Source organism: Pogoniulus pusillus, chromosome 5 (genome assembly GCF_015220805.1).
Source record: "Pogoniulus pusillus isolate bPogPus1 chromosome 5, bPogPus1.pri, whole genome shotgun sequence".
Taxonomy (NCBI): Eukaryota; Metazoa; Chordata; class Aves; order Piciformes; family Lybiidae; genus Pogoniulus; species Pogoniulus pusillus.
In genome coordinates this window covers 20,553,132-20,577,501 of record NC_087268.1, presented here as the reverse complement: position 1 = coordinate 20,577,501, position 24,370 = coordinate 20,553,132, and the positions used below count along the sequence as shown (strand labels likewise).

The 24,370-nt window shown below is 48.1% G+C and overlaps 1 protein-coding gene across 2 annotated transcripts in view; it reads right to left on the bottom strand.

The window, feature by feature from the left end:
- Positions 1 to 2,594: 2,594 nt before the first annotated feature.
- CD200 (CD200 molecule) overlaps positions 2,595 to 24,370 on the bottom strand; it is a 37,491-nt gene continuing 15,715 nt past the window's right edge. The window contains exon 6 of one of the 2 annotated variants that reach the window (XM_064143447.1): positions 2,595 to 2,666. Coding sequence is in view for 1 of the 2 variants with exons in the window: in XM_064143449.1 (XP_063999519.1) it covers positions 2,659 to 2,666 (8 nt within the window). In the remaining variant the exon portion in view is untranslated. The remainder of the gene's footprint in view (positions 2,667 to 24,370) is intronic. The other variant, XM_064143449.1, reaches the window with a different exon arrangement.

Below are 24,370 nucleotides of genomic sequence, written 5' to 3'. Positions count from 1 at the left end.
GCTCTCAGTTACAAAAAAAAAAAAAAAAAAAAAAAAAAAAAAAAAAAAAAAAAAAGACAAAACCCACACATATAACAAACAAACATACCCACAAAAAAAAAAAAAAAAAGCAGCCAACCAAACAAAAAATGCTGGAAAACTTACAGCTTATTACATTTAATCAGAGCTTCTCAGCTCTGGGAATGGAATACTTTAAGATAGAACGGTGGAAAGAGTATGTGATGTTACTATTTTTAATCTGATGGGGAATGAGTGAATTGGATAAATGTCTCCTGTGAAATACACAGTCTGGACTAGTTGCCTTTATAATAATTTTCCCAGCATGTTTACTGTAACAGGTTCTGGAAAAATGAGGACTTTCTCACACTTCTGGAGTCTTTTAGTTGTACAAATATTTTCCAACCCGCCCCAATACAGACATCTCTTGTCCTCCATTCTCCAGTACAAAACAAAGGATTCAAGTTAATTCAAGAAGTTTTGTCACAAACATACAGAGTTCAGCCCTCCACCTTGATATGGGAGAAGGGACAGAGAACATAGAGTGTAGGAACCTAGATAAGTCATTAACCATGTGAGCACTGATACAAAGCATCATCAATCAGATAAACACAAAGGAGGAGGGTTAAGCTTGAGAGGCTCTTGAAACACTATCATGGAGAAGAAGAATATTGCATTCAAAGATGAGACCATTGGAGACTCCAGCCAAGAATGTGACACACAACTGATTGACAAAAGTTAGGGAGGTCAGCCTGAGGAAGACATTGGGTTCCTCCCCAAGACCTCAAAAGGCATCAATGAGCATATGTGAAGAGGTGGGACAGTATGGAAATGAGTTCCAGGAACTGACTGTAATAACTCCACCTGTTTCCAGAACTAATTGTAATAACCCTACCCCTGTAGTGAATATGTATGAGTTTGTAGCATAAATATTTCACCTGAACCAGGTGAAGGTGTGCAAGAGGTTTGGAGGATGACTTCCCCTTGTCACCCAGCACTCATTAAACATAGCTTTCCTGAGAGCACTCTGCGTGCTGTGAGGTTTCATTTTCTGTACATCAACATCCAGAATGAGTCATTGTATCAACAGCTTGCAGGCAACAAGCCAAACTGGTGGGTCTTACCTCTGCCTGCACAAATGCTTGAGAAGGCAAAAAGACTCGCTGTGAAGAACACAGTCTGAACTTTCTCAGGCTGTGGAAAAGCCACAGAGTTTCTGACAACTTGCCCTTTGGAGATTAGAGAGCAGAAAGAAAATGCGCTCTCAAAATCAGGATTCCATTCCTTCCCTCATGAGACAAAACAATTTTTCTTCCAAGGAAGAGTAGAAAAGTGTTATTCTCAGTACTCTTCTGCGCCACGCCACTTCAGTCACATTTAGCACAAATAAAAAGAAGAGCAAATAGAAAGAAGAGCTAGATCTCCACAATAATGTCCAAAGATGTTTACTTCCAGTCTAAACCTACTAAGTTTACATACTGGGTTTAGTCACCTTCTCCTCTTTTATAGAGACACTGACAGCACTTTTAGTATTGAGTCTTCTATCGTTTGATTTTTTTCTCCCAGAAAAATTATTAGACTGAAGTTTTCCCTACTGCAACCAGCAACAGAACAAGGGGACACAGTCTCAAGTTGTGCCAGGGCAGGTCCAGGCTGGATGTTAGGAGGAAGTTCTTGCCAGAGAGAGTGATTGGCATTGGAATGGGCTGCCCAGGGAGGTGGTGGAGGCACCATCCCTCGAGTTGTTCAAGCAAAGCCTGGATGAGGCACTTAGTGCCATGGTCAGGTTGGTTGGATTGATCTGGGTGCTAGGTTGGACTGGATGATCTTGGAGGTCTCTTCCAACTTGGTTGATTCTATGAAAATGTAAACAGGACCTTTCTTTCTGCGTCACCACCTCAGTTTTGTCTTCCTGTAAGTTGAAAATTTCTCTAGATATCAATCAAAATAATTTTTGAATGTGAAAGTAATTCTGGTTTTCAGTGGAAGAATTTGTCTAGGCAAAAGGGCTACTCAGAGTAACCTCAAAACTGGAGTTATCTCAGGATCATTTCACAGAAGTCAGCAAATTGCACAGAAAGTTAACTACAGAGGATAAAATAGGACTACACATGCCCCAAGAAGGAAGCTGGAGTATTCTCTAAGGCCTTATGCAAGAATGGAAACTAACAACTATGTTTCCAAACATGTCTATTTGACCCTATTATTAGAACTAAAGTACAACAAAGATTGTCTTGTAAATATGCAAATTTGCCATAGTCTAGGTTTGGGTTTGTGGTTTTTTATCATAGAAGCCAATCAGCAAAACCATTAGCATTAGGTTACAGCACCTGTCCTGGAAAACAGGCAAGTTCATACAGGCAGAAACCCTGCTTCAGATTTCTGCAAGTGTAGATTCTCCAAAGAGGGGCTCTGGTACTGCTCCTCCAAGTGCAGCTGGTATCTGACTTACATTCCCAGCAGAACCCTCTCCATCACACACTTAAGGTTGTAAGTTCCTCTTTACAAAGGTAAACTCCTCCCCATAATCCTTCACAATTTCTGTAATTGTGTCTGCTACTTGCTGTAGTTCTTCTTCTGACTTGTCACCGAGTGTTTGTGGCAGCCCATGTCATACAGGACAGGTCAAGACCTCTTCTCTGCCAAAGTGGATTGGGTCTCTCAGTGCTCTGAAGACAAAGACACGGAATAGTGGGTGGAGGTTGCTCTCACAGTTCCTTTAAGACAATTTCTCTTCATGCAAGATATGTGTAACTGTTTTGGAAATGCCACTTGAGAAGACATTCATTAAAATCCCAGCCTTGCCTAAAGTTTCAGCACAGCTTATTTGGTTTCTTTTACATCCTAATCACTACTCCTTTTTTCCCCCTCTGTTGTCTCTGACCTTCAACCAGAAAAGGAAATCAGAGGCTGAAAGATGTAGAGTATTACAGTACTGAGTGTTGTTCACAAGCTATCTATTCCTTCACACAAAACATTTCCCTAGTCATGTTTACAGGTTAAATGGAACACTGTAAGTTAAAGACTTATTAAACCTTGCAACACTTCTCTCAAAAAGCATTTCTTTATTCCAGTGTAGGTACCTCCCCCATCATTTCAGTGGGAAAGTGAAACTGTTTATATTTAGCCTATTTTTGGAAGGAAAACTTCTGGCAGTAAAGATGGGGAGGCAAGAGTTTCTTCCTTTTGTTGGATTTAACATTGTTTACATTGTGAAAATAATGATATTTATTTTTAGAACAGATTAAACCACGTCTGTGTGTAACACTTAAATCACACATTATCTGAGCTAAGACAGACAGTGTTTGGGAACAGGGCTATATCAACAGCTCTGCTTCTCCTAATTGCCTATTTAGGGACATTTCCTTGTTCAGAAACAAACCCAAGCTGATTTTTTTTTTTTTTAAAGGAAGTGCCTGTAAATTCCAAATACAGCTCAAAACTCTCTCCGAGATGTTTCATCAGGAAAGGCTGACAAATATGCACTGAGTGCCAGAATCCACTCTGTTTATATGCACATCATAAATGCCATATCCAACTGGCAGCTGTCAGTAGTGGTGTGCCCTAAGGATCAGTGCTGGGCACAATCTTGTTCAATATCTTTGTTGATGATCTGGATGAGGGGATTGAGTCCAGCATCAGTAAGTTTGCAGATGACACCAAGCTAGGAGCAGGTGTGGAGCTTTTAGAGGATAGGACAGCCCTGCAGAGGGACCTGGACAGGCTGGATGGGTGGGCAGAGACCAATGGGATGAGACTGAACAAGGCCAAGTGCAGGGTTCCACACTTTGGCCACAACAACTCCAAGCAGCACTACAGGCTGGGAACAGAGTGGCTGAGAGCAGCCAGGCAGAGAGGGACCTGGAGATGCTGGTAGAGAGTCACTGAAGATGAGCCAGCAGTGTGCCCAGGTGGCCAGGGGAGCCAGTGGCATCCTGGCCTGCATCAGGAAGAGTGTGGCCAGCAGGACAAGGGAGGTTCTTCTTCCCCTGTACTCAGCACTGGTCAGGCCACACCTTAAGTCCTGTGTCCAGTTCTGGGCTCCTCAGTTCGAGAGAGATGTTGAGATACTGGAATGTGTCCAGAGATGAGCAACAAAGCTGGTGAGGGGCCTGGAACACAGCCCTGTGAGGAGAGGCTGAGGGAGCTGGGAGTGTGCAACCTGGAGAAGAGTAGGCTCAGGACAGGCCTCATTGCTTTCTGCAGCTACCTGAAGGGAGGGTGTAGCCAGGTGGGGTTGGCCTCTTCTGCCAGGCAACCAGCAACAGAACGAGGAGACACAGCCTCCCATGCACAAGAAGGGTCGGATGGAGGAACCTGGGAACTACAGACCTGTCAGCCTGACCTCAGTGCCAGGGAAACTGATGGAGCAGGTTATCCTGGGGGCAATATCTGCACACCTGAGGGATGGCAAAGGGCTCAGGTCCAGCCAGCATGGGTTTAGGAAGGACAGATCTGCCTCTCCAACCTGATCTCCTTCTATGATCAGGTGACCCACTTGGTGGATGTGGGGAGGCCTGTGGATGTGGTTTATCTGGACTTCAGCAAGGCCTTTGACACTGTCCCCCACAGCAAACTGCTGGCTAAGCTGTCAGCCCGCGGCTTGGATGGCAACACTCTGTGCTGGGTTAGGAACTGGCTGGAGGGCAGAGCCCAGAGAGTGGTGGTGAATGGTGCCACATCCAGCTGGCGGCCAGTCACTAGTGGTGTCCCTCAGGGATCAGTGCTGGGCCCCATCCTCTTTAACATCTTCATAGATGATCTGGATGAGGGCATGGAGTCAGTCATCAGCAAGTTTGCAGATGACACCAAGCTGGGGAGAGAGGGCAGAAGGGCTCTGCAGAGGGACCTTGACTGCCTGGACAGATGGGCAGAGTCCAATGGGATGGGGTTCAATAGCTCCAAGTGCAGGGTGCTGCACTTTGGCTACAACAACCCCATGCAGAGATACAGGCTGGGGTGGGAGTGGCTGGAGAGCAGCCAAACAGGAAGGGACCTGGGGGTGCTGATTGATAACTGCCTGAACATGAGCCAGCAGTGTGCCCAGGTGGCCAAGAGAGCCAGTGGCATCCTGGCCTGCATCAGGAATGGTGTGGCCAGCAGGAGCAGGGAGGTCATTCTGCCCCTGTACTCTGCACTGGTTAGACCACACCTTGAGTGCTGTGTTCAGTTCTGGGCCACCCAGTTTAGGAGGGACATTGAGATGCTTGAGCGTGTCCAGAGAAGGGCATCGAGGCTGGTGAGAGGCCTTGAGCACAAGCCCTACGAGGAGAGGCTGAGGGAGCTGGGATTGTTTAGCCTGGAGAAGAGGAGGCTCAGGGGTGACCTTATTGCTGTCTACAACTACCTGAAGGGTGGTTGTGGCCAGGAGGAGGTTGCTCTCTTCTCTCAGGTGGCCAGCGCCAGAACGAGAGGACACAGCCTCAGGCTGCGCCAGGGGAGATTTAGGCTCGAGGTGAGGAGAAAGTTCTTCACTGAGAGAGTCATTGGACACTGGAATGGGCTGCCCGGGGAGGTGGTGGAGTCGCCGTCCCTGGAGCTGTTCAAGGCAGGATTGGACATGGCACTTGATGCCATGGTCTAGCCTTGAGCTCTGTGGTAAACGGTTGGACTTGATGATCTGTGAGGTCTCTTCCAACCTTGGTGATACTGTGATACTGTGAAGTTGTGCCAGGGGAGGTCTAGGCTGGATGTTATGAGGAAGTTGTTGCCAGATAGAGTGATTGGCATTGGAATGGGCTGCCCAGGGAGGTGGTGGAGTTGCCGTCCTTGGAGGTGTTGAAGAAAAGCCTAGATGAGGCACTTAGTGCTGTGGTCTGGTAGATTGGACAGGGCTGGTTGTTAGGTTGGACTGGATGATCTTGGAGGTCTCTTCCAACCTGGTTGATTCTATTGTTCTATGATTCTATATGCAGTGCAAGCTAGTAATGCAAGGATATGAAATTAAATCTGCTTGTGATATCCCAAGAGTGGTGAGAAACCACTAAGCAAGGGATTTGCAGCTTATGTTGAATGACTTATACTATCCACATAATACAATTAGGGAAATAAATTCATGCCTATATTTTACCATTTACTCCCTATGGGAATGGAGAGATTTTTCCACAGATGGGAATGCTGTTTACATGCTAAAGAAAAGAAAAGAAGGCATAAGGAGCATTTCATGTCAGCTGTCAGTCACCACGGTCACTCTGCAGGGAGGAGTTTTATCCTTCCCAAATCTAACATCAAAGTTTCTCATCCAAACCTGGCCTGCAGAGTACAGTGTCTGAAGACTCTAGAGACTGCTAGAAGGCAGGGATGCCGTCCAGAGGGACCTGGACAGGCTGGAGACAGGGGCCCAGGCCAATCTCATGACATTCTACAAGGCCAAGTGTGAGGTCCTGCACCTGGGTCGGCGCAATCCCAGGCACAGATACAGACTGGGTGGGGAATGGCTGGAGAGCAGCCCTGAGGATAAGGACCTGGGGGTCAGGGGTGATGAAAAGCTCAACATGAGCCTGCGGTGCCCAGACAGCAACTGCGTCCTTGGCTGCATCAAGAGAAGTGTGGCTAGCCGGGCAAGGGAGGTGATTCTCCCCTTTTACTCTGCTCTCCTCAGACCCCACCTGGAGTACTGTGTGCAGTTCTGGAGCCCCCAACACAAGAGGGACATGGAACTGTTGGAGCCAGTCCAGAGGAGGAAGATGATCAGAAGGCTGCAGCAGCTCTGCTACGAGGACAGGCTACGAGAGTTTGGGCTCTTCAGTCTGGAGAAGAGAAGGATTTGAGGAGACCTTATAATGGCCTACCAGTATCTGAAGGGGGTCTACAGGAAGGCTAGGGAGGGACTATTTACAAGGTCTTGTAATGACAGGATGAGGAGTAATGGGCTTGAACTGTGTGCTAGTTTGAAGCAAGCTAGAATGTTTTGGTAACAGAACTAGATAACAGGCAGTGAAATGAAACCAATTGATGTCAACTTCTCTCACAGTCTCGCTGAGAGCTCTGGGAAGAAGAAGAAAACATTCTCCATTTTGTCTCTCACTCTTGCTTTTGCCTTAGACCTGGTCACATCTCATTAACCCTGCTCCTACTAACCTTGCTCCCTAACCTCTTGGCTGCACCTCTCTTCTTCCTGAGAACTGGGGTAAGGTTGAGAGGGCCGGGGGGAGGTGTTGGGGTGGTTTGAGAGCCCCTCCTGGGGACTCAGGTTTCTGGGAGGGGAGTTGTGCTTTTATATTGTTTATTCTTTGTATATTTCTGTATATAATTGTATATAACTGTATATATTGTAAATAGCTGCTTGTAAATTCTGCTAGCTGTAAATAAATTGCTTCATCTATATTCCCAGGGTCCGTCTGAGTTAGCGGGGGCAAATACAAAAAGTGTGGGGGGGCGGGGTAACCCCCAAACCATCACAAACTGAACGAGGGGAGATTTAGACTAAATGTTAGGAGGAAGTTCTTTACAGTGAGGGTGGTGAGACACTGGCACAGGTTGCTCAGGGAGGCTGTGGCTGCTTCCTCCCTGGAGGTGTTCAAAGCCAGGTTGGATGAGGCCTTGAGCAACCTGCTCTAGTGGGAGCTGTCCCTGCCTATGGCAGGGAGTTGGAGCTAGATGACCTTTGAGGTCCCTTCTAACCTAGACCATTCTATGATTCTATTAAGAGTCCAGATTTGACTTGAACTTGAGCAGCTAAAGCTAATGGATTATGCAAAAGATAAACTCTTCCCAGACTCAAAAAACACTTCATAGAAAACAGAACTTGGAGGTTGTGGCAAAAACCTCAACTTCGGATGTTAAACAAGGCCATACTGAGTAACTTTTGCAAGCATGATGGCGTAGATCAGTCACAGAGCTTCACTCCACCTCCACTCCCTTACTAATTTGGAACAGGACCAGACAGGAGGGGCTTCCCCTTAGCATTTCTCACTTCTGGTACCCCACCTGCACTCCATGAACTTGTGTTGCTACTCCTCTGTGACACTGGGATTTCTGCTCTTCCAGCAAAACCAAGACTTTTGGTTAAGACGTGACCAGCCTGCTCAAGAATCCCATTTCCCCAGTTTCTCAAGTGGCCAGTCTGTCCCATCTCAATCATTCCAGTTATAGCAAGACCAAAATGTGGCCAGTGAACAGGGCCAAGAGTAAGAATTTTTGTTTCCAGTGAAGCAGATAGGAGAAAGATCTCTTTGTGGTAGCTATTGTAAGTTACAATAACATTTTGTCTCTCCAGTGCCTAAATCACTTTAGAAGGCAAGATTCTCAATGGCAAATTGCAAAGATTTCCCTGAGGTGAGAGAGGACCTGTTCACTACAGAAGAACAGCATTCCTAGCTCTTATCAACAACAACATTGCAACAAACTCCTGTGATGGTTTGGGTGTTACCTGCCCCCCTACCATTAAGAAAATCACCCAGACTAGACTCAGCTGTGCGGAAAATTAAATAATGAGGCTTTATATTTACAGCTTAACACAATATACAAGCAGAGATTTACAATCTATACAGCTATAGAGAGACATAGACAAGTTAAAAAGCAATACAGAAACACAACAGCCCTCCCAGAAACCAGAGTCCCCAGCAGGGGTTCCCATCCACCATTCCACTTCCTTCTCACCCCTCTACCTTATCCCAGACTTTGCCTTACGTTCAAGGTGAGTTTGGAGATTTGGCCAGGGGCCTTAGGAAGAAGAGAGATTAGTTACACATACAACAGGTTAGGCTAGAGAGAGAAGGGAGGCAGCCAGAGCCAGAGAGCAACTCTGTTATCTGTGTTCTTGTTCTTATCCATGTCAGCAAGCCTATGAGTGCAGCAGCCATCACCAATATTTCCTTTTCACAGCCTAGCATCTAATTGCTCTCACCAAAATATCCCAGCTAGGCTCAAACTAGCACAACTCCCTAAACATCCTAAAATTAATATATTAACTCTCAGTAAAAACTACACAACTCAGTAGAAAAATATTCCTAAAGAGTTTCTCTGAGATCCTATTGTTACTTCAGAAGAAGTCAGATGAATTTACCTTCATTTAGCTCTGAATTTCTGTTGTGTTCTTCTACATAGACTGGAAAAGTTTCTTATGTCTCTTCTCACATTTCCCTTTCACTGTGTTACTGTAATTCAGGGAGATAATTTTGACTTGAAGGAGTGTCCCCTGTGAACTTTTGAGTATCAGAGAGAGAAAGGGAGCAGTCAGATGGAGAGTGTCCACATAAGCAAGAAAGTGTCACTTTCCAGGTAAAATCCTTTGCAAAGAACAACAGAAAGAAGAAGAAAGGACTTTTCCAGGACTGGAGAAGAACAAAAGCTCAAGGAAGCCTAAACATAGAAAGACATAACCAGAAAGAAATACATTTACATCAGAAATGCTTTAAGAGGGGGCGAAATAAAATAGAAATCAATCATTCTCTCATGGTGATTCCTTGCCAAAATAAATTAACTAATGTAATACATTAACTAATACATTAACTAATGTTTGTTAATTATTGCTGAAACAGGCAATCTGTCTGATACATGCTTCATTTCCCAAAGAGTGAACTGCTTAAATGCTGTTTCTAATAAGCAGTAGGAAATGTCTTGCTTCCTTTTGTCAGCCTAGTACACTCAGTTGCATTGTTTTCCAGAAGTGATTTACTAGGCTGCATTTAGCAAGGGAATTAATCTCTTCCATTTCCTTCAGCAAACCCAAATTAGCAAGGCCAGGACTGAAATCCTATTCTTTATTATCTGGTTCTGCCTTTCCTGATGGCCACATTTCCCTCTTGCAGACATTGACTCAAAAAGCCAAGACCTTGTCATTCTCATCTCCTTCGAGCTATCATGGCAGAAGGTCCCTCAATCCTTTTAGCACATGGAAGCTGCAGATTGCATCTGTTGCTTCAACACGAGAACTTCAGCAGTTGGGGACACATACTACTCATGTTTTCCTACTAAGGCCAGGCAGGCAGCCTGCCTCAGGCTACATCCAAGCAAATTGGTTTTGAAGATCACATGTGAAAGTTGCTGCGTGTCAGAAAGCACACGTGACAGCCCAGCATTAGTGCTGAGGAGCTTTCAGAAACACAGTGAAGTGAACTTCTTCTGGAATCCAAAATGATCAGCATAAAGACTGATCATTTTAGACAACTGGCTGTAGAGGAAGAGATCTGCAGAAGGCCATGGAGGTTGCCAGCTGGATGTCATAAGATTAGGGCTACAAAAGGACCTGGGAAATTATTTTTCCCAAGTACTCAGCACTGGTGAGGCTACACCACAAGTACTGCATTCAGTTTTGTGTCTCTTACTACAGTTTTTTGCCTTGTATTTTGTATTATACATTTCATATACATACATACACCTTACAATACAATGGGTGTTGTATTTTGTGTTATAGATTATAGGAAAAATGGCACAACAGCCCTGATCTCATGGGTTCAGTAAACAAAATCACAGAATCACAGAATTTCTTAGATTGAAAAAGACCTTTGAGACCATTGAGCCCAATCGTTAGTTTCACACTGACAAGTCCTTGACCAAACCAAATCCCTCAGCACAACATCTCATCACTATGAATTGCTATGCTTGGAAAGGACCACCAGGATCAGCCAGTCTAGCCTTCATCCCAGCACCCTTCATCACTAGACCGTAGCCTGAAGCACCACAGGCACTCTCCTTTTAAACACCTCCAGGGATGGCAACTCCACCACCTCCCTGGGCAGCCTCTTCCAGTGCCTGACCACCCACTCAGGAAAGAACTTCCTCCCAACAGCCAACCTAAACCTCAACTGACACAACTTGAGGCCATTTCCTCTTGTCCTATCATTAGTAACTGGGGAGAAGAGACCAGCTCCAGCCTCACCACAACCTCCTTTGAGGTAGTTGTAGAGGGCAATAAGGTCCCCTCTCAGCCTCCTCTTCTCCAGACTGAAAAAGCCCAGCTCCCTCAGCCGCTCCCCATAGATCATGTTTGCCAGACCTCTCCCCAGCCTTGTCACCCTTCTCTCCACCCGCTCCAGCACCTCAATGTCCCTCAAACATAGTGTTAGAGCTCAGCTGATGTCTGAGCTAAAACCTGTCCAGGTTTAAGACAGCTCACTCTTACAAGCAAGCCATGTCCCCACCTCCCCTTAGATCAGGATGAAAAGTTACACCAAGAAAAGCCCTGTGGGTTGAGATAAGAAGTTTACTGAAAATGATGCAATGTACAATTGCCTTAGCTATTTCACAGAAAAGCAGAAGCAGCAGCAGAAGCAAGCCAGCCATAAAATTACCTTCTCACACCCCAAGTCTGAAGCCAGCCAAGCAGAAAAACCTAAAACCCCAAAATTGGAAATTGGAAGCAGCAACCAGAAACAGGAAACCTCTCACATTACAATTTAAATTACAAGAGTAGTGACACGTTTCTCAGGCCAGCACATTCATTTTAAAGCTGGTATGACATCATCATGGTACCAAATTACCCATCTGCAGATTCAGTCGGCATTTAGGAACAGGTGTGGATCTGTTGGAGGGTAGGAGAGCCCTGCAGAGGGACCTGGACAGGCTGGATGGGTGGGCAGAGGCCAATGGGATGAGACTGAACAAGGCCAAGTGCAGGGTTCCACACTTTGGCCACAACAACTCCAAGCAGCACTACAGGCTGGGAACAGAGTGGCTGAGAGCAGCCAGGCAGAGAGGGACCTGGAGGTGCTGGTAGAGAGTCACTGAAGATGAGCCAGCAGTGTGCCCAGGTGGCCAGGGGAGCCAGTGGCATCCTGGCCTGCATCAGGAAGAGTGTGGCCAGCAGGACAAGGGAGGTTCTTCTTCCCCTGTACTCAGCACTGGTCAGGCCACACCTTGAGTCCTGTGTCCAGTTCTGGGCTCCTCAATTCAATAGAGATGTTGAGATACTGGAATGTGTCCAGAGATGAGCAACAAAGCTGGTGAGGGGCCTGGAGCACAGCCCTGTGAGGAGAGGCTGAGGGAGCTGGGAGTGTGTAGCCTGCAGAAGAGGAGGCTCAGGGGTGACCTCATTGCTGTCTGCAGCTGCCTTATGGGAGGTTGTAGCCAGGTGGGGTTGGTCTCTTCTGCCAGGCAACCAGCAACAGAACAAGGAGACACAGCCTCAAGTTGTGCCAGGGGAGGTCTAGCCTGGATGTTAGGGAGGAAGTTGTTGCCAGAGAGTGTGATTGGCATTGGAGTGGGCTGCCCGGGGAGGTGGTGGAGTTGCTGTCCCTGGAGGTGTTTAAAAAATGCCTGGATGAGGCATTTAGTGCCATGGTCTAGTTGATTGGCTAGGGCTGGGTGCTAGGTTGGACTGGATGATCTTTGAGGTCTCTTCCAACCTGGTTGATTCTATGATTCAATGATGGAATACATCTTTATCTCTGGGGAGCAAATGGTGTTGAACATTTTTCCTGCACTTTGAGATGAAGAATGGTGATGGCCATGTTGAGTCAGTAGTTAATGAGATGGCATAAAGTCAACACAAAGCTTCAGAGAGGTTGCCTTTAATGCACTGGGTCTCCTTTGACCCTGTGATCAGCTCCTGCTGGGGCTGGGCTGTGTTATGAGGTCCTTGCCCCCATGCACCTCCACCCTGCTAAAATGTGGTCTCACAAAGTCCTTGCAAATGTCACCTCTCTTCTGGCCTCTTTCATGGCCATGGCCTTCTGTGTCTGTGCTCTGGGCAGGGTGTAAATGTGTCAGAGAAAAGGGACACAGAATCACAACTAAGATCATCAAATCTAAGGTCATCCATTCCAATCACTGACTCAGCACTGCCAGGCCACCACTAAGCCATGGCCCTCAGTGATACTCCTCCAGCGATAGAGAACCCACCACTGCCCTGGTCACCCTGGGCCAGGCCTTGACAACCCTTGTGGGGACTTTACAGGCTGTTGATATAGATTAGCCTATCTGTACCTCACACATAGCCCTGGACCAATCTGTACTTTCCACATGTACCAATCTCAAACTAAGGCAGTTATGCACACCTCTTCCAAGTAGCATATATGCCGCTGTATTGCCTCAATAAAGCGTACTGCTCATAGCTAACTTGGACTGAATCATCTCAGGAGTACCCCAATCCTGCCTCTGCTCTCTTCCCATGCCTGCAGGGCAGGACTGAACAGAGCTTCATACAACCAACCAGGTTGGAAGAGACCTCCAAGGTCATCCAGTCCAACCCATCACCCAGCCCTGTCCAATCGACTAGGACCATGACACTAAGTGCCCCATCCATCTGGAATCACTCAGCCTGGGGCTGAGGTACAATAGCAGACTTGAATGACCTTAGTGAAACTAAGCTGGCCACCCTTAATTAGACCAAATGCAAACAAATGTAGAATAGTAGTATTCCTCTGGGAAACCTCAAAGTTGCTGTAAAATCTCTGAAGCATTGCCTTTTCTCCCCCCTTTTTTGGCTGATAGCCTCTTCCTTGGAACCTGACAAGATGTTTGCCTTTGGTTTGAGGTAGTGTGGAATTATTTAGTTGCTACACCTGTGTCCTCTCTTCGTGTGTTTTGTGTGCTTTTATCTGTAGCATGCTTAAGGATGCTGTGATGGTTTGGGCTCGTACCCACCCCCCCCACACTTTTGGAATTGCCCCAGCTAACTCAGACAGCCTCTGGGAATATAAATGAAGCTATTTATTTTACAGCAGCAAATATACAAGCAGCTATTCACAATATATACAGTTGTATACAGAAATATACAAAGGATAGACAATACAAAAGCACAACTCCTCTTCCAGAAACCTGAGTCCCCAGGAGGGGCTCTCAAACCACCCCAACACCTCTCCTTGCCCTCTCAACCTTACCCCAGTTCTCAGGAAGAAGAGATGTGCAGCCCAGAGGTTAGGGAGCAAGGTTAGTGGGAGCAAGGTTAATGAGATGTGACTAGGTCTGAAGGCAAAGGCAGAATGAAAGACAAAATGGAGAATGTTTACTTCTTCTTCCCAGAATCCTCAGCGTGACTGTGAGAGAAGGAGACACAATTGTTTTTCATTTCACTGCCCGTTATCTAGTTCTTTTACCAAACATTCTAGCTTGCTTCAAACTAGCACAGATGCCATTAATCTTAGTCTAAAGATAACAACTTCCATATATGGCTATCATGGTGGAAAGTGAGGGTCTTGAGAATACTAGCAGGCAGGACTGGGTTTCTAATAAAGAGGTAGTTTGCCAAAAATCACTTCTTGTGATGGTTTGGGTGCTCCCTGTGCCCCCCACTCTTGTGAAAATCAACCAGACTAGACTCAGCTGTGCGGAAAATTAAATAATGAGGCTTTATGTTTACAGCTTAGCACAATATCCAAGCAGAGATTTACAATCTATACAGCTATAGAGAGACATAGACAAGTTAAAAAGTAATACAGAAACACAACAGCCCTCCCAGAAACCAGAGTCCCCAGCAGGGGCTCCCAACCACCATTCCACTTCCTTCTCACCCCTTTACCTTATCTTAGACTTTGCCTTATGTTCAAGGTGAGTTTGGAGAATTGGCCAGGGGGGTTAGGAAGAAAAGGGATTAGTTACACAGACAGCAGGTTAGGTTAGAGAGAGAAGGGAGGCAGCCAGAGCCAGAGAGCAACTCTGTTATCTGTGTTTGTGTTCTTGTTCTTATCCATGTCAGCAAGCCTATGAGTGCAGCAGCCATCACCAATGTTTCCTTTTCACAGCCTATAATCATATTGCTCTCACCAAAATATCCCAGCTAGGCTCAAACTAGAACACCTCTGATGGCACTGTGAGGATGACTCTTTCTTTTAGCCTCAGTCACTTTTTCATTGCCTTGCCACAATGCCTACCCAGCCGGAGGTAGGTGCAGCTGCTTCAACTGCCTCTGAAGAAGTCATGAATGCTTGCTTGAGCTTTTTCCTATATCCTTTCTTCATCCTTCACCCTCCTAAGGATTTTACCTCCATACAACATATTTCCAGTTTCAAAGTCCAAAAAGTAGGCATTCTGCATATTTCTGGGTAACTTTTCCTGTGCCCTGCCATGCCATGTGCCTTCCTGCCTCGCACCTGTGTCACTTGCCCTCAGCCCTGTCACCTAAAATTCTGTTTACTTTGAAAGCATGGCAGCAGCCATTCTCAGTCTGCTTCTGTAACAAGATGCCAAAGAGGGAAGTCCTGGATAATTTTAGAAGGCAAGAGGATGTATAGGGGGGAGGTTACCTGGATTTTTTTTCCTCTTTAAGATAGGCTGCAGTTAGCCACAGAGTCAGCACTGGACAAGAATTGGCATGTTGATGATGTGCATTTATCACTTGTAAAGGCTTAAAGTTGAAAATTCGTGACTAGATTTTTGTGAGATGGCATGCAGTGAGCAACATTCAAATTCTCTGTATAGTTAGTCATGGTCTGCATCCTCTCATGGTATTGTCATGGGTTTAGAATCATAGAATCATAGAATAATAGAATCAACCAGGTTGAAAGAGACCACGAAGATCATCCAGTCCAACCTAGCACCCAGCCCTAGCCAATCAACTAGACCATGGCACTAAGTGCCTCATCCAGGCATTTTTTAAACACCTCCAGGGACAGCAACTCCACCACCTCCCCAGGCAGCCCATTCCAATGCCAATCACACTCTCTGGCAACAACTTCCTCCCTAACATCCAGGCTAGACCTCCCCTGGCACAACTTGAGGCTGTGTCTCCTTGTTCTGTTGCTGGTTGCCTGGCAGAAGAGACCAACCCCACCTGGCTACAACCTCCCATAAGGCAGCTGCAGACAGCAATGAGGTCACCCCTGAGCCTCCTCTTCTGCAGGCTACACACTCCCAGCTCCCTCAGCCTCTCCTCACAGGGCTGTGCTCCAGGCCCCTCACCAGCTTTGTTGCTCATCTCTGGACACATTCCAGTATCTCAACATCTCTATTGAATTGAGGAGCCCAGAACTGGACACAGGACTCAAGGTGTGGCCTGACCAGTGCTGAGTACAGGGGAAGAAGAACCTCCCTTGTCCTGCTGGCCACACTCTTCCTGATGCAGGCCAGGATGCCACTGGCTCCCCTGGCCACCTGGGCACACTGCTGGCTCATCTTCAGTGACTCTCTACCAGCACCTCCAGGTCCCTCTCTGCCTGGCTGCTCTCAGCCACTCTGTTCCCAGCCTGTAGTGCTGCTTGGAGTTGTTGTGGCCAAAGTGTGGAACTCTGCCCTGCCCACCCATCCAGCCTGTCCAGGTCCCTCTGCAGGGCTCTCCTACCCTCCAACAGATCAACATGTGCTCCCAGCTTGGTGTCATCTGTAAATTTACTGATGCTGGACTTAATCCCCTGGCCCAGATCATTACTAAAGATACTGAACAGGACTGGGCCCAGCACTGATCCTTAGGGCACGCTACTAGTGCCAGCTGCCAACTGGATGTGGCACCATTCACCACCACTCTCTGGGCCCAGCCCTCCAGCCAGTTCTTGATCCATATCAGAGTGAATCTGTCCAAGCCAGCAGCTGCCAGTTCTGCCACGAACATGTTGTGTCAGATGGTGTCAAAGGCTTTGCTGCAGTCCAGGTACACTACATCCACAGCCTTCCCCACATTCACCAGGTGGGTAACCTGATCATAAAAGGAGATCAGTTTGGTCAGGCAGGACCTGCCCTTCCTAAACCCATGGCTGGGCCTGATCCCTTGGCCATCCTGTAGGTGCTTTGTGATGGCACTCACACAGTATCACAGTATCACAGTATTATCAGGGTTGGAAGAGACCTCACAGATCATCAAGTCCAACCGTTTACCAGAGAGCTCAAGGCTAGACCATGGCACCAAGTGCCACGTCCAATCCTGCCTTGAACAGCTCCAGGGACGGCGACTCCACCACCTCCCCGGGCAGCCCATTCCAGTGCCCAATGACTCTCTCAGTGAAGAACTTTCTCCTCACCTCAAGCCTAAATTTCCCCTGGTGCAGCCTGAGGCTGTGTCCTCTCGTTCTGGCGCTGGCCACCTGAGAGAAGAGAGCAACCTCCTCCTGGCCACAACCACCCTTCAGGTAGTTGTAGACAGCAATAAGGTCACCCCTGAGCCTCCTCTTCTCCAGGCTAAACAATCTCAGCTCCCTCAGCCTCTCCTCATAGGGCTTGTGCTCGAGGCCTCTCACCAGCCTCGTCGCCCTTCTCTGGACACGCTCAAGCATCTCAATGTCCCTCCTAAACTGGGTGGCCCAGAACTGAACACAGCACTCAAGGTGTGGTCTAACCAGTGCAGAGTACAGGGGCAGAATGACCTCCCTGCTCCTGCTGGCCACACCATTCCTGATGCAGGCCAGGATGCCACTGGCTCTCTTGGCCACCTGGGCACGCTGCTGGCTCGTGTTCAGGCAGGTATCAATCAGCACCCCCAGGTCCCTTCCTGTTTGGCTGCTCTCCAGCCACTCCCACCCCAGCCTGTCTCTCTGCATGGGGTTGTTGTGGCCAAAGTGCAGCACCCTGCACTTGGAGCTATTGAATGCCATCCCACTGGACTCTGCCCATCTGTCCAGGCGGTCAAGGTCCCTCTGCAGAGCCCTTCTGCCCTCCAACACAGCCACATCTGCCCCCAGCTTAGTGTCATCTGCAAACTTGCTGATGACTGACTCCATGCCCTCATCCAGATCATCTATGAAGACGTTAAAGAGGATGGGGCCCAGCACTGATCCCTGAGGGACACCACTATTGACAGCCGCCAGCTGGATGTGGCACCATTCACCACCACTCTCTGGGTCCGGCCCTCCAGCCAGTTCCTAACCCAGCACAGAGTGTTGCCCTCCAAGCCATGGGCTGACAGCTTAGCCAGCAGTTTGCTGTGGGGGACAGTGTCAAAGGCCTTGCTGAAGTCCAGATAGACCACATCCACAGGCCTCCCCACATCCACCAAGCGGCTCACCTGATCATAGAAGGACATCATAGAATCATAGAATCACAAAATCAACCAGGTTGGAAGAGACCTCCAAGATCATCCAGTCCAACCTAGCACCCAGCCCTATCCAGTCAACTAGACCATGGCACTAAGTGCCTCATCCAGGCTTTTCTTGAAGACCTCCAGGGACGGTGCCTCCACCACCTCCCTGGGCAGCCCATTCCAATGCCAATCACTCTGTCTGTGTAACTTCCTCCTAACATCCAGCCTAGACCTACCCCAGCACAACTTGAGACTGTGTCCCCTTGTTCTATTGCTGGTTACCTGGGAGAAGAGGCCACTCCCCACCTGGCTACAATGTCCTTTCAGGTAGTTGTAGACAGTAATAAGATCACCCCTGAGCCTCCTCTTCTCCAGGCTAAACAACCCCAGCTCCCTCAGCCTCCCCTCATAGGGTTTGTGCTCCAGGCCCCTCACCACCTTTGTTGCCCTTCTCCGGACACGCTCCAGCACCTCAACATCTTTCTTGAATTGAGGGGCCCCAGAACTGGACACAGTTCTCAAGGTATGGTCTGACCAGTGCTGAGTACAGGCGAAAAATTAACCTCTCTTGTCCTACTGGCCACACTCTTCCTGATGCAGGCCAGGATGCCATTGGCTCTCTTGGCCACCTGGGCACACTGCTGGCTCATCTTCAGACTACTATCTATCAGTATCCCCAGGTCCCTTTCCTCCTGGCTGCTCTCCAGCCACTCAGTCCCCAGCCTATAGCGCTGCTTCGGGTTGTTGTGGCCAGAGTGCAGAACCCTGCACTTGGCCTTGTTAAATCTCATCCCATTGGCCTCTGCCCACCCATCCAGCCTGTCCAGGTCCCTCTGCAGGGCTCTCCTACCTTCCAACAGATCAACACCTGCTCCTAGCTTGGTGTCATCTGCAAACTTACTGATGCTGGACTCAATGCCCTCGTCCAGGTCATCAATAAAGATATTGAACAGGACTGGGCCCAGCACTGATCCTTGGGGAACACCACTTGTGACAGCTGCCAACTGGATGTGGCACCATTCACCACCACTCTCTGGGCTCTGCCATCCAGCCAGTTCTTGATCCAGCACAGAGTGAATCTGTCCAAACCATGAGCTGCCAGCTTGGCTAGGAGCTTCTTGTGGCAGACAGTGCCAAAGGCTTTGCTGCAGTCCAGGTACACTACATCCACAGCCTTCCCCACATTCACCAGGTGGGTAACTTGATCATAAAAGGAGATCAGGTTGGTCAGGCAGGACCTGCCCTTCCTAAACCCATGCTGGCTGGGCCTGATCCCTTGGCCATCCTGTAGGTGCTTTGTGATGACACCCAAGACGACCTGTTCCATGACCTTGCCTGGCACTGAGGTCAGGCTGACAGCTCTGTAGTTTTCTAGCTCCTCCTTATGACTCTTCTTGTGTATGGGAATCACATTGGCCAGCTTCCAGTCTTCAGGGACCTCTGATCAGGTTGGAGAGGCAGGATCTGCCCTTTCTAAATCCATGTTGGCTGGACCTGAGCCCTTGGACATCCCTCAGGTGTGCAGTTATTGCTCCCAAGATAACCTGCTTCATCAGTTTCCCTGGCACTGAGGTCAGGCTGACAGGTCTGTAGTTCCCAGTTTCCTCCATCCGACCCTTCTTGTGGATGGGGACCACGTTGGCCATTTTCCAGTCTCCTGGGACCTCTCCGGTGAGCCAGGACTGCTGGAAAATGATGGAGAGAGGCTTGGCCAGCTCACCTGCCAGCTCTCTCAGCACCCTAGGATGGTTCCCATCTGGTCCCATGGACTTGTGGGTGTCCAGATGGCTCAGCAGGTCCTGAACTAATTCTTCATGAATTTCCAGGGCAACACACCGCTCCCCAACCCCATCCCCCAGTTCAAGAGACCACTTGCCTCCTCCTCCCTCCCTACTGTTGAAAACTGAGGTGAAGAAGGCATTCAGCACCTCAGCCTTTTCCTTGTCATCAGTTATAGTGTTCCCCTCCTGGTCCAGTAAGGAGTGGAGGCTCTTCTTGCCCTTCTTTTTAGCATGGATAAATTTATAAAAGTGCTTTTTATTATCCTTCACAGAGGTGGCAGCCTAAGTTCTAGCTGGGCCTTAGCCTCTCTAATTTTTCTCCTGCATAATCTGGCTACCTCCTTAAACACGTCAGGAGAAGCCTTCCCCTCCTTCCAAAGGCATTACACCCTCTTTTTTCCCCCCAATTCCTTCAGGAGCTGTTTACTCATCCAGGCTGGTAGCCTTCCTCGCCGGCTCATCTTTTGGCACATAGGAACTGCCAGCTCCTGTGCCTTCAAGAGCTCCTGTTTAAAGTAGGTCCAACCATCCTGGACCCCTTTTGTTCTCAAGGACTGCTGCTCAGGGGACTTTGGAAATAAGTTTTTTAAGCAAATTGAAGTTTGCCTTCTGAAAGTCCAAGGTGTGGGTTCTGTTATAGTTCCTTCCTTTCTCCCTGCATATTGAAAACTCCACTATCTCGTGATCACTACACCCCAGGCAGCCTCCCACTGTCACATCTCCTACCAGCCCTTCTCTGTTGGAGAGCAGCAGGTCAAGCTGAGCTTGACCCCTAGTAGGCTCACTTAACAGCTGGGTCATGAAGCTGTCCTCCATGCACTCTGGAAATCTTCTGGACTGCCTCCTCTCTGCTGAATTAAGTTCCCAGCAGATATCTGGCAGATTAAGTCACCCACAAGAACAAGATCTGATGATCTTGAGACAGCCTCCAATTGTTTGTAAAATATCTCATCTGTTTCCTCATCCTGGTTGGGTGGTCTATAACAGACTCCAACCAGGATGTCAGTCCTCCCTCTGATTTTAACCCACAAGCTCTCAACCCCTTCATCCCTCACCTCAAGCTCAGTGGCAAGGAGTGACTCCCTAATATACAGGGCCACCCCTCCTCCTCTTCTCCCTTGCCTATCTCTCCTGAAGAGGCTGTATCCCCCCAGTATAGCACTCCAACCATGCCTGTCATCCCACCAAGTTTCTGAAATGGCAACTATATCATAATCACCCTGGTGGACCAGGACTTCCAATTCCTCCTGCTTGTTACCCAAGCTGCGTGTATTGGTGTAGATACACTTCAGCTGGGCTCTCGATTCCTCAATTGTCCCTAGTTTCCTTCCCACTCTCTCCTTCTCAGAGAGAGTAATTGCTTCACCCACCCTCTTCATATCTAGTTTAAAGCCTGGCTAATGAGCCCTGCCAACTCCAGTGCCAGGACTCTCCTGCCCCTCCTAGACAACTGCACCCCATCATGATCAAGCAGGTCTGGCTCAGTAAAAGTTCCCCCAAGCTTGAAGAAGCCAATGTGCCACTGCTGGCACCATCCCTTGAGCCAGTTGTTGATGTCATAGGTTCTGTTGTTCCTCTCTGTGAACTCCCTTGCCACAGGGGGAACTGAGCAGAACACCACCTGTGCTCCCGCCCCATCTATCAATTTCCCCAGGGCCTTAAATTCCTTTTTAATTGCCCTGGTGCCCTTCTTCTCAATCTCATCCCTGCCAGCCTGTATTACCAGTAAGGGGTAATAATCAGAGGGCCAGATTAGGTTAGGGAGTCTCCTGGTGATGTCCCTAACCTGGGCACCCTCCCTGTGAGATGGGTTGGGACGACAAATTGGTCCCTCCGTCCCCCTCAAGACTGAGTCCCCAACAACTAAGACTCTTCTCTTTTTCTTGTTTTTTGGGGAGCTAGTAACCACAGTTGGTGGCGACTGCTCCACCCTAGGCATCCTGGCTGTTGCTCCTCAGCCCTCCCATCCTCCATGCTCTCTTCATGAAGTGCCTCATACTTGTTATGCAAGGGCAGTGAAAGAGGAGGAGAGGGCCAGGGTGGACTTCTCTTACTGCCTTTGACAGGGATTTGTATCCATCCCTCCCTGTTTCCAGGGGCAGTTCCCTTAGCAGGGGCGATCTGCAGTGCCTGCTCCCACAGATCCAGCTCCCTTTCATTTTCCCTTATCGACCTGAGCCTGGATACTTCATCCTTCAGCTCAGCCACCTCATCTTTCAATTCTGCAACCAAAGTGAGCAGAAAGTTCACCTGCTCACACCTGGCGCAATTGTTCTCCCCTTCCCCTTCTACAGTGAGTGAGATGCTCCAGCACTCCCTGCAGCCAGTAGCCTGGACTCCTATGTGTTGGTGGGTCGAGTGTGTCTGGGTGCACACGCTTTTCCTGCCCTTCGTAGTGCGAGTGACAGGCATGGTGCACAGTGATACTGACAGTCAGAAACAGAAGGGGAAAGAAGAAAAACAAAGCAGCAGCTCCCAGCCGCAGGCTGTGGCTCTGCAGCCACAATGGCGGCGCGCGGCACCCAGCGGGGATTTAAACCTCCCGCGGCTGACGTCACGAGCCCTCGTCACAGCCTCGCTCTCTCTCGCGAGACAACAGCCCTGCCGCCCCCTGCCTACCTTAAGGTCCCTCGGAACCGCGGAGCAGCAGAACAGAGCAGAAAAGCCGAGCTCAGCAGCGGTGCCCGCAGTGCTCTCCCGATCGGCTCTGCAGCCACAATGGCTGTCCTTCACAATGAAAACAAGCAGCAGTAAACTGTGGCAAGTATGCCCATGATCTCTCTGTGTGTGATGTAGACTGGAGGGTACTGCCGAACATGTTTCTGTGAACAGAAAAGTAACTTACAGGGAGAAGGAGTTGTCTGGAAGCAGTGTGTGAATAAACCCAAAAAACACCTTCACCTGGGGTGTAACTGGAAACCCGTGGGCAGCCTGATAGCAGCCTGAAACTTTTCATACAGGAGGGTTTTGTGGGTTGTGGTTGGTTGCTTGGTTTTGTTGGTGTTGGTTGGTTGTGATTTTTTTAGCTCTCTTTGGCTACAATATTTTTATGCTGGTGATAACCTGCAGTAAAAGTGATTAATTTGTTAGCCATTGTTTCTTTGAGATAACACAGACCATAGCTGGACAAAGAGACCATCTTTGTAGGCCTCAGATAAGGTGATGATGAAGAAAAGAAACTTCTAAACAACCAAGGGAAAGGGCCTTGCACCACAATGTCTTGTGAAGTGTGCAGCCTCTCTGCTTCCTTGAGAGCCCTTGTTAGGGACAAGAGACCCTTTTTCCATCCTGAATACCTTTTCTCAGTGTCCTTAAATTAAGTACAGGAAAATAATAGAATCAACCAGATTGGAAGAGACCTCCAAGATCATCCAGTCCAACCTAGCACCTAGCCCTAACCAATCAACCAGACCATGGCACTAAGTGCCTCATCCAGGCTTTTCTTGAACACCTCCAGGGCTCTACTGGGGCCTTTTGGTCCTTTCTGGAAATCCCCAATATGATGCATACTCAGAAAGAAAACATCTGCCCCTTAAGGCATCTTGTGGGTATAATGAGCCTTGTTCTTAATAACCCTTTTGCTCATTCTTTAAGACATTTAGGCTTTCAGTGTGCCTTGGAGTCCGATCCCAGATTTTATGCTTCCTGAAGAAGCATACAAGGGATGAGCAATTACTGAAAATCCAGGAATATGCTTTCTCCAATATCCCAATGTACCCAACAGCCCTTTTTAGCTAAGGTACAAGGGGCACAGTGCTTTCAGTTTAAACATATTATACCTCTGTTTTCCTTACAAGGCAGGGGAAGAGGGATTTGTTCAGAGTTTCCAAAGTAACCTATAAGCTCTGTTGTGCAACACAGCAGTGTCTCCATTGCAAGAAATCAAGTTGTACAGAGTTAACCCTCCAGGGAGAGTGACCTTGAACCTGACCCTAGGTGGTCTTGATCCCTCCCCAAGGGTGGGTTTGAACACTACCAGGTGATGGTTAGCCCACTCCCCATTCCTGTCTGAAGGTTTATAAAAGCAGGGGGGAGACTTCCTCTTCTCTCTCTGCGCTCCCTGCCTCCCTGCTTACCAACGTCACCATCCTGTTCCTGGTTCTCTTTGTTTTACCACGTGGCCATCACCCATGAGGCAGACAAAGCCATCACCATCGAAATCGGGTTGTATTTACACATTTTGTATTTGTTTTCCCTTCCCTATACCTTTGTAACTTCCCTACTTCAGATACCTTTTTTTATAATTTATTGTTAAACTTTTCTTCTTTTTAACTTCCAAATCGGAGTGAGATTATTTATTTGGGTGTGCTTACCTTTTCCTCTCTCTACATCTAATTTCTTTCTTTTGGGAAAGAAGGAGGAAGAGGGAAGGGCACTCTAAAAAAATTGTTATTGGTTCTATCAAATATGTTTGAGTCTCTGGGAATTTAAATTAGAACCAAGACACGTGTCTTGCATGACATGGCATAAGGATTCATGAAGTGGCTTGAGGGTTCCTTTCTTGAGAGGTTCCTAGAAGGTGGTGTAGAACATGAGAAGCCTGTTATGAAGCTAACTGTACTACCTGCTGGGAAGGGTTGTAAGCCATGGAACAACACGCAGGCACTGCCTGTGAAGCTGCTAATCTCTGAGGCTCAGAATCATGCCTAGGAGGCACCAGTGTACTCAGCATCCTGGTGTGGTTCTCCTCATCTGGAATGCAACAAAAGGGCTTTGAAACTCTACAGGGTAGCACCTGCAATTTACAGTGCTCTTTTTGATCATA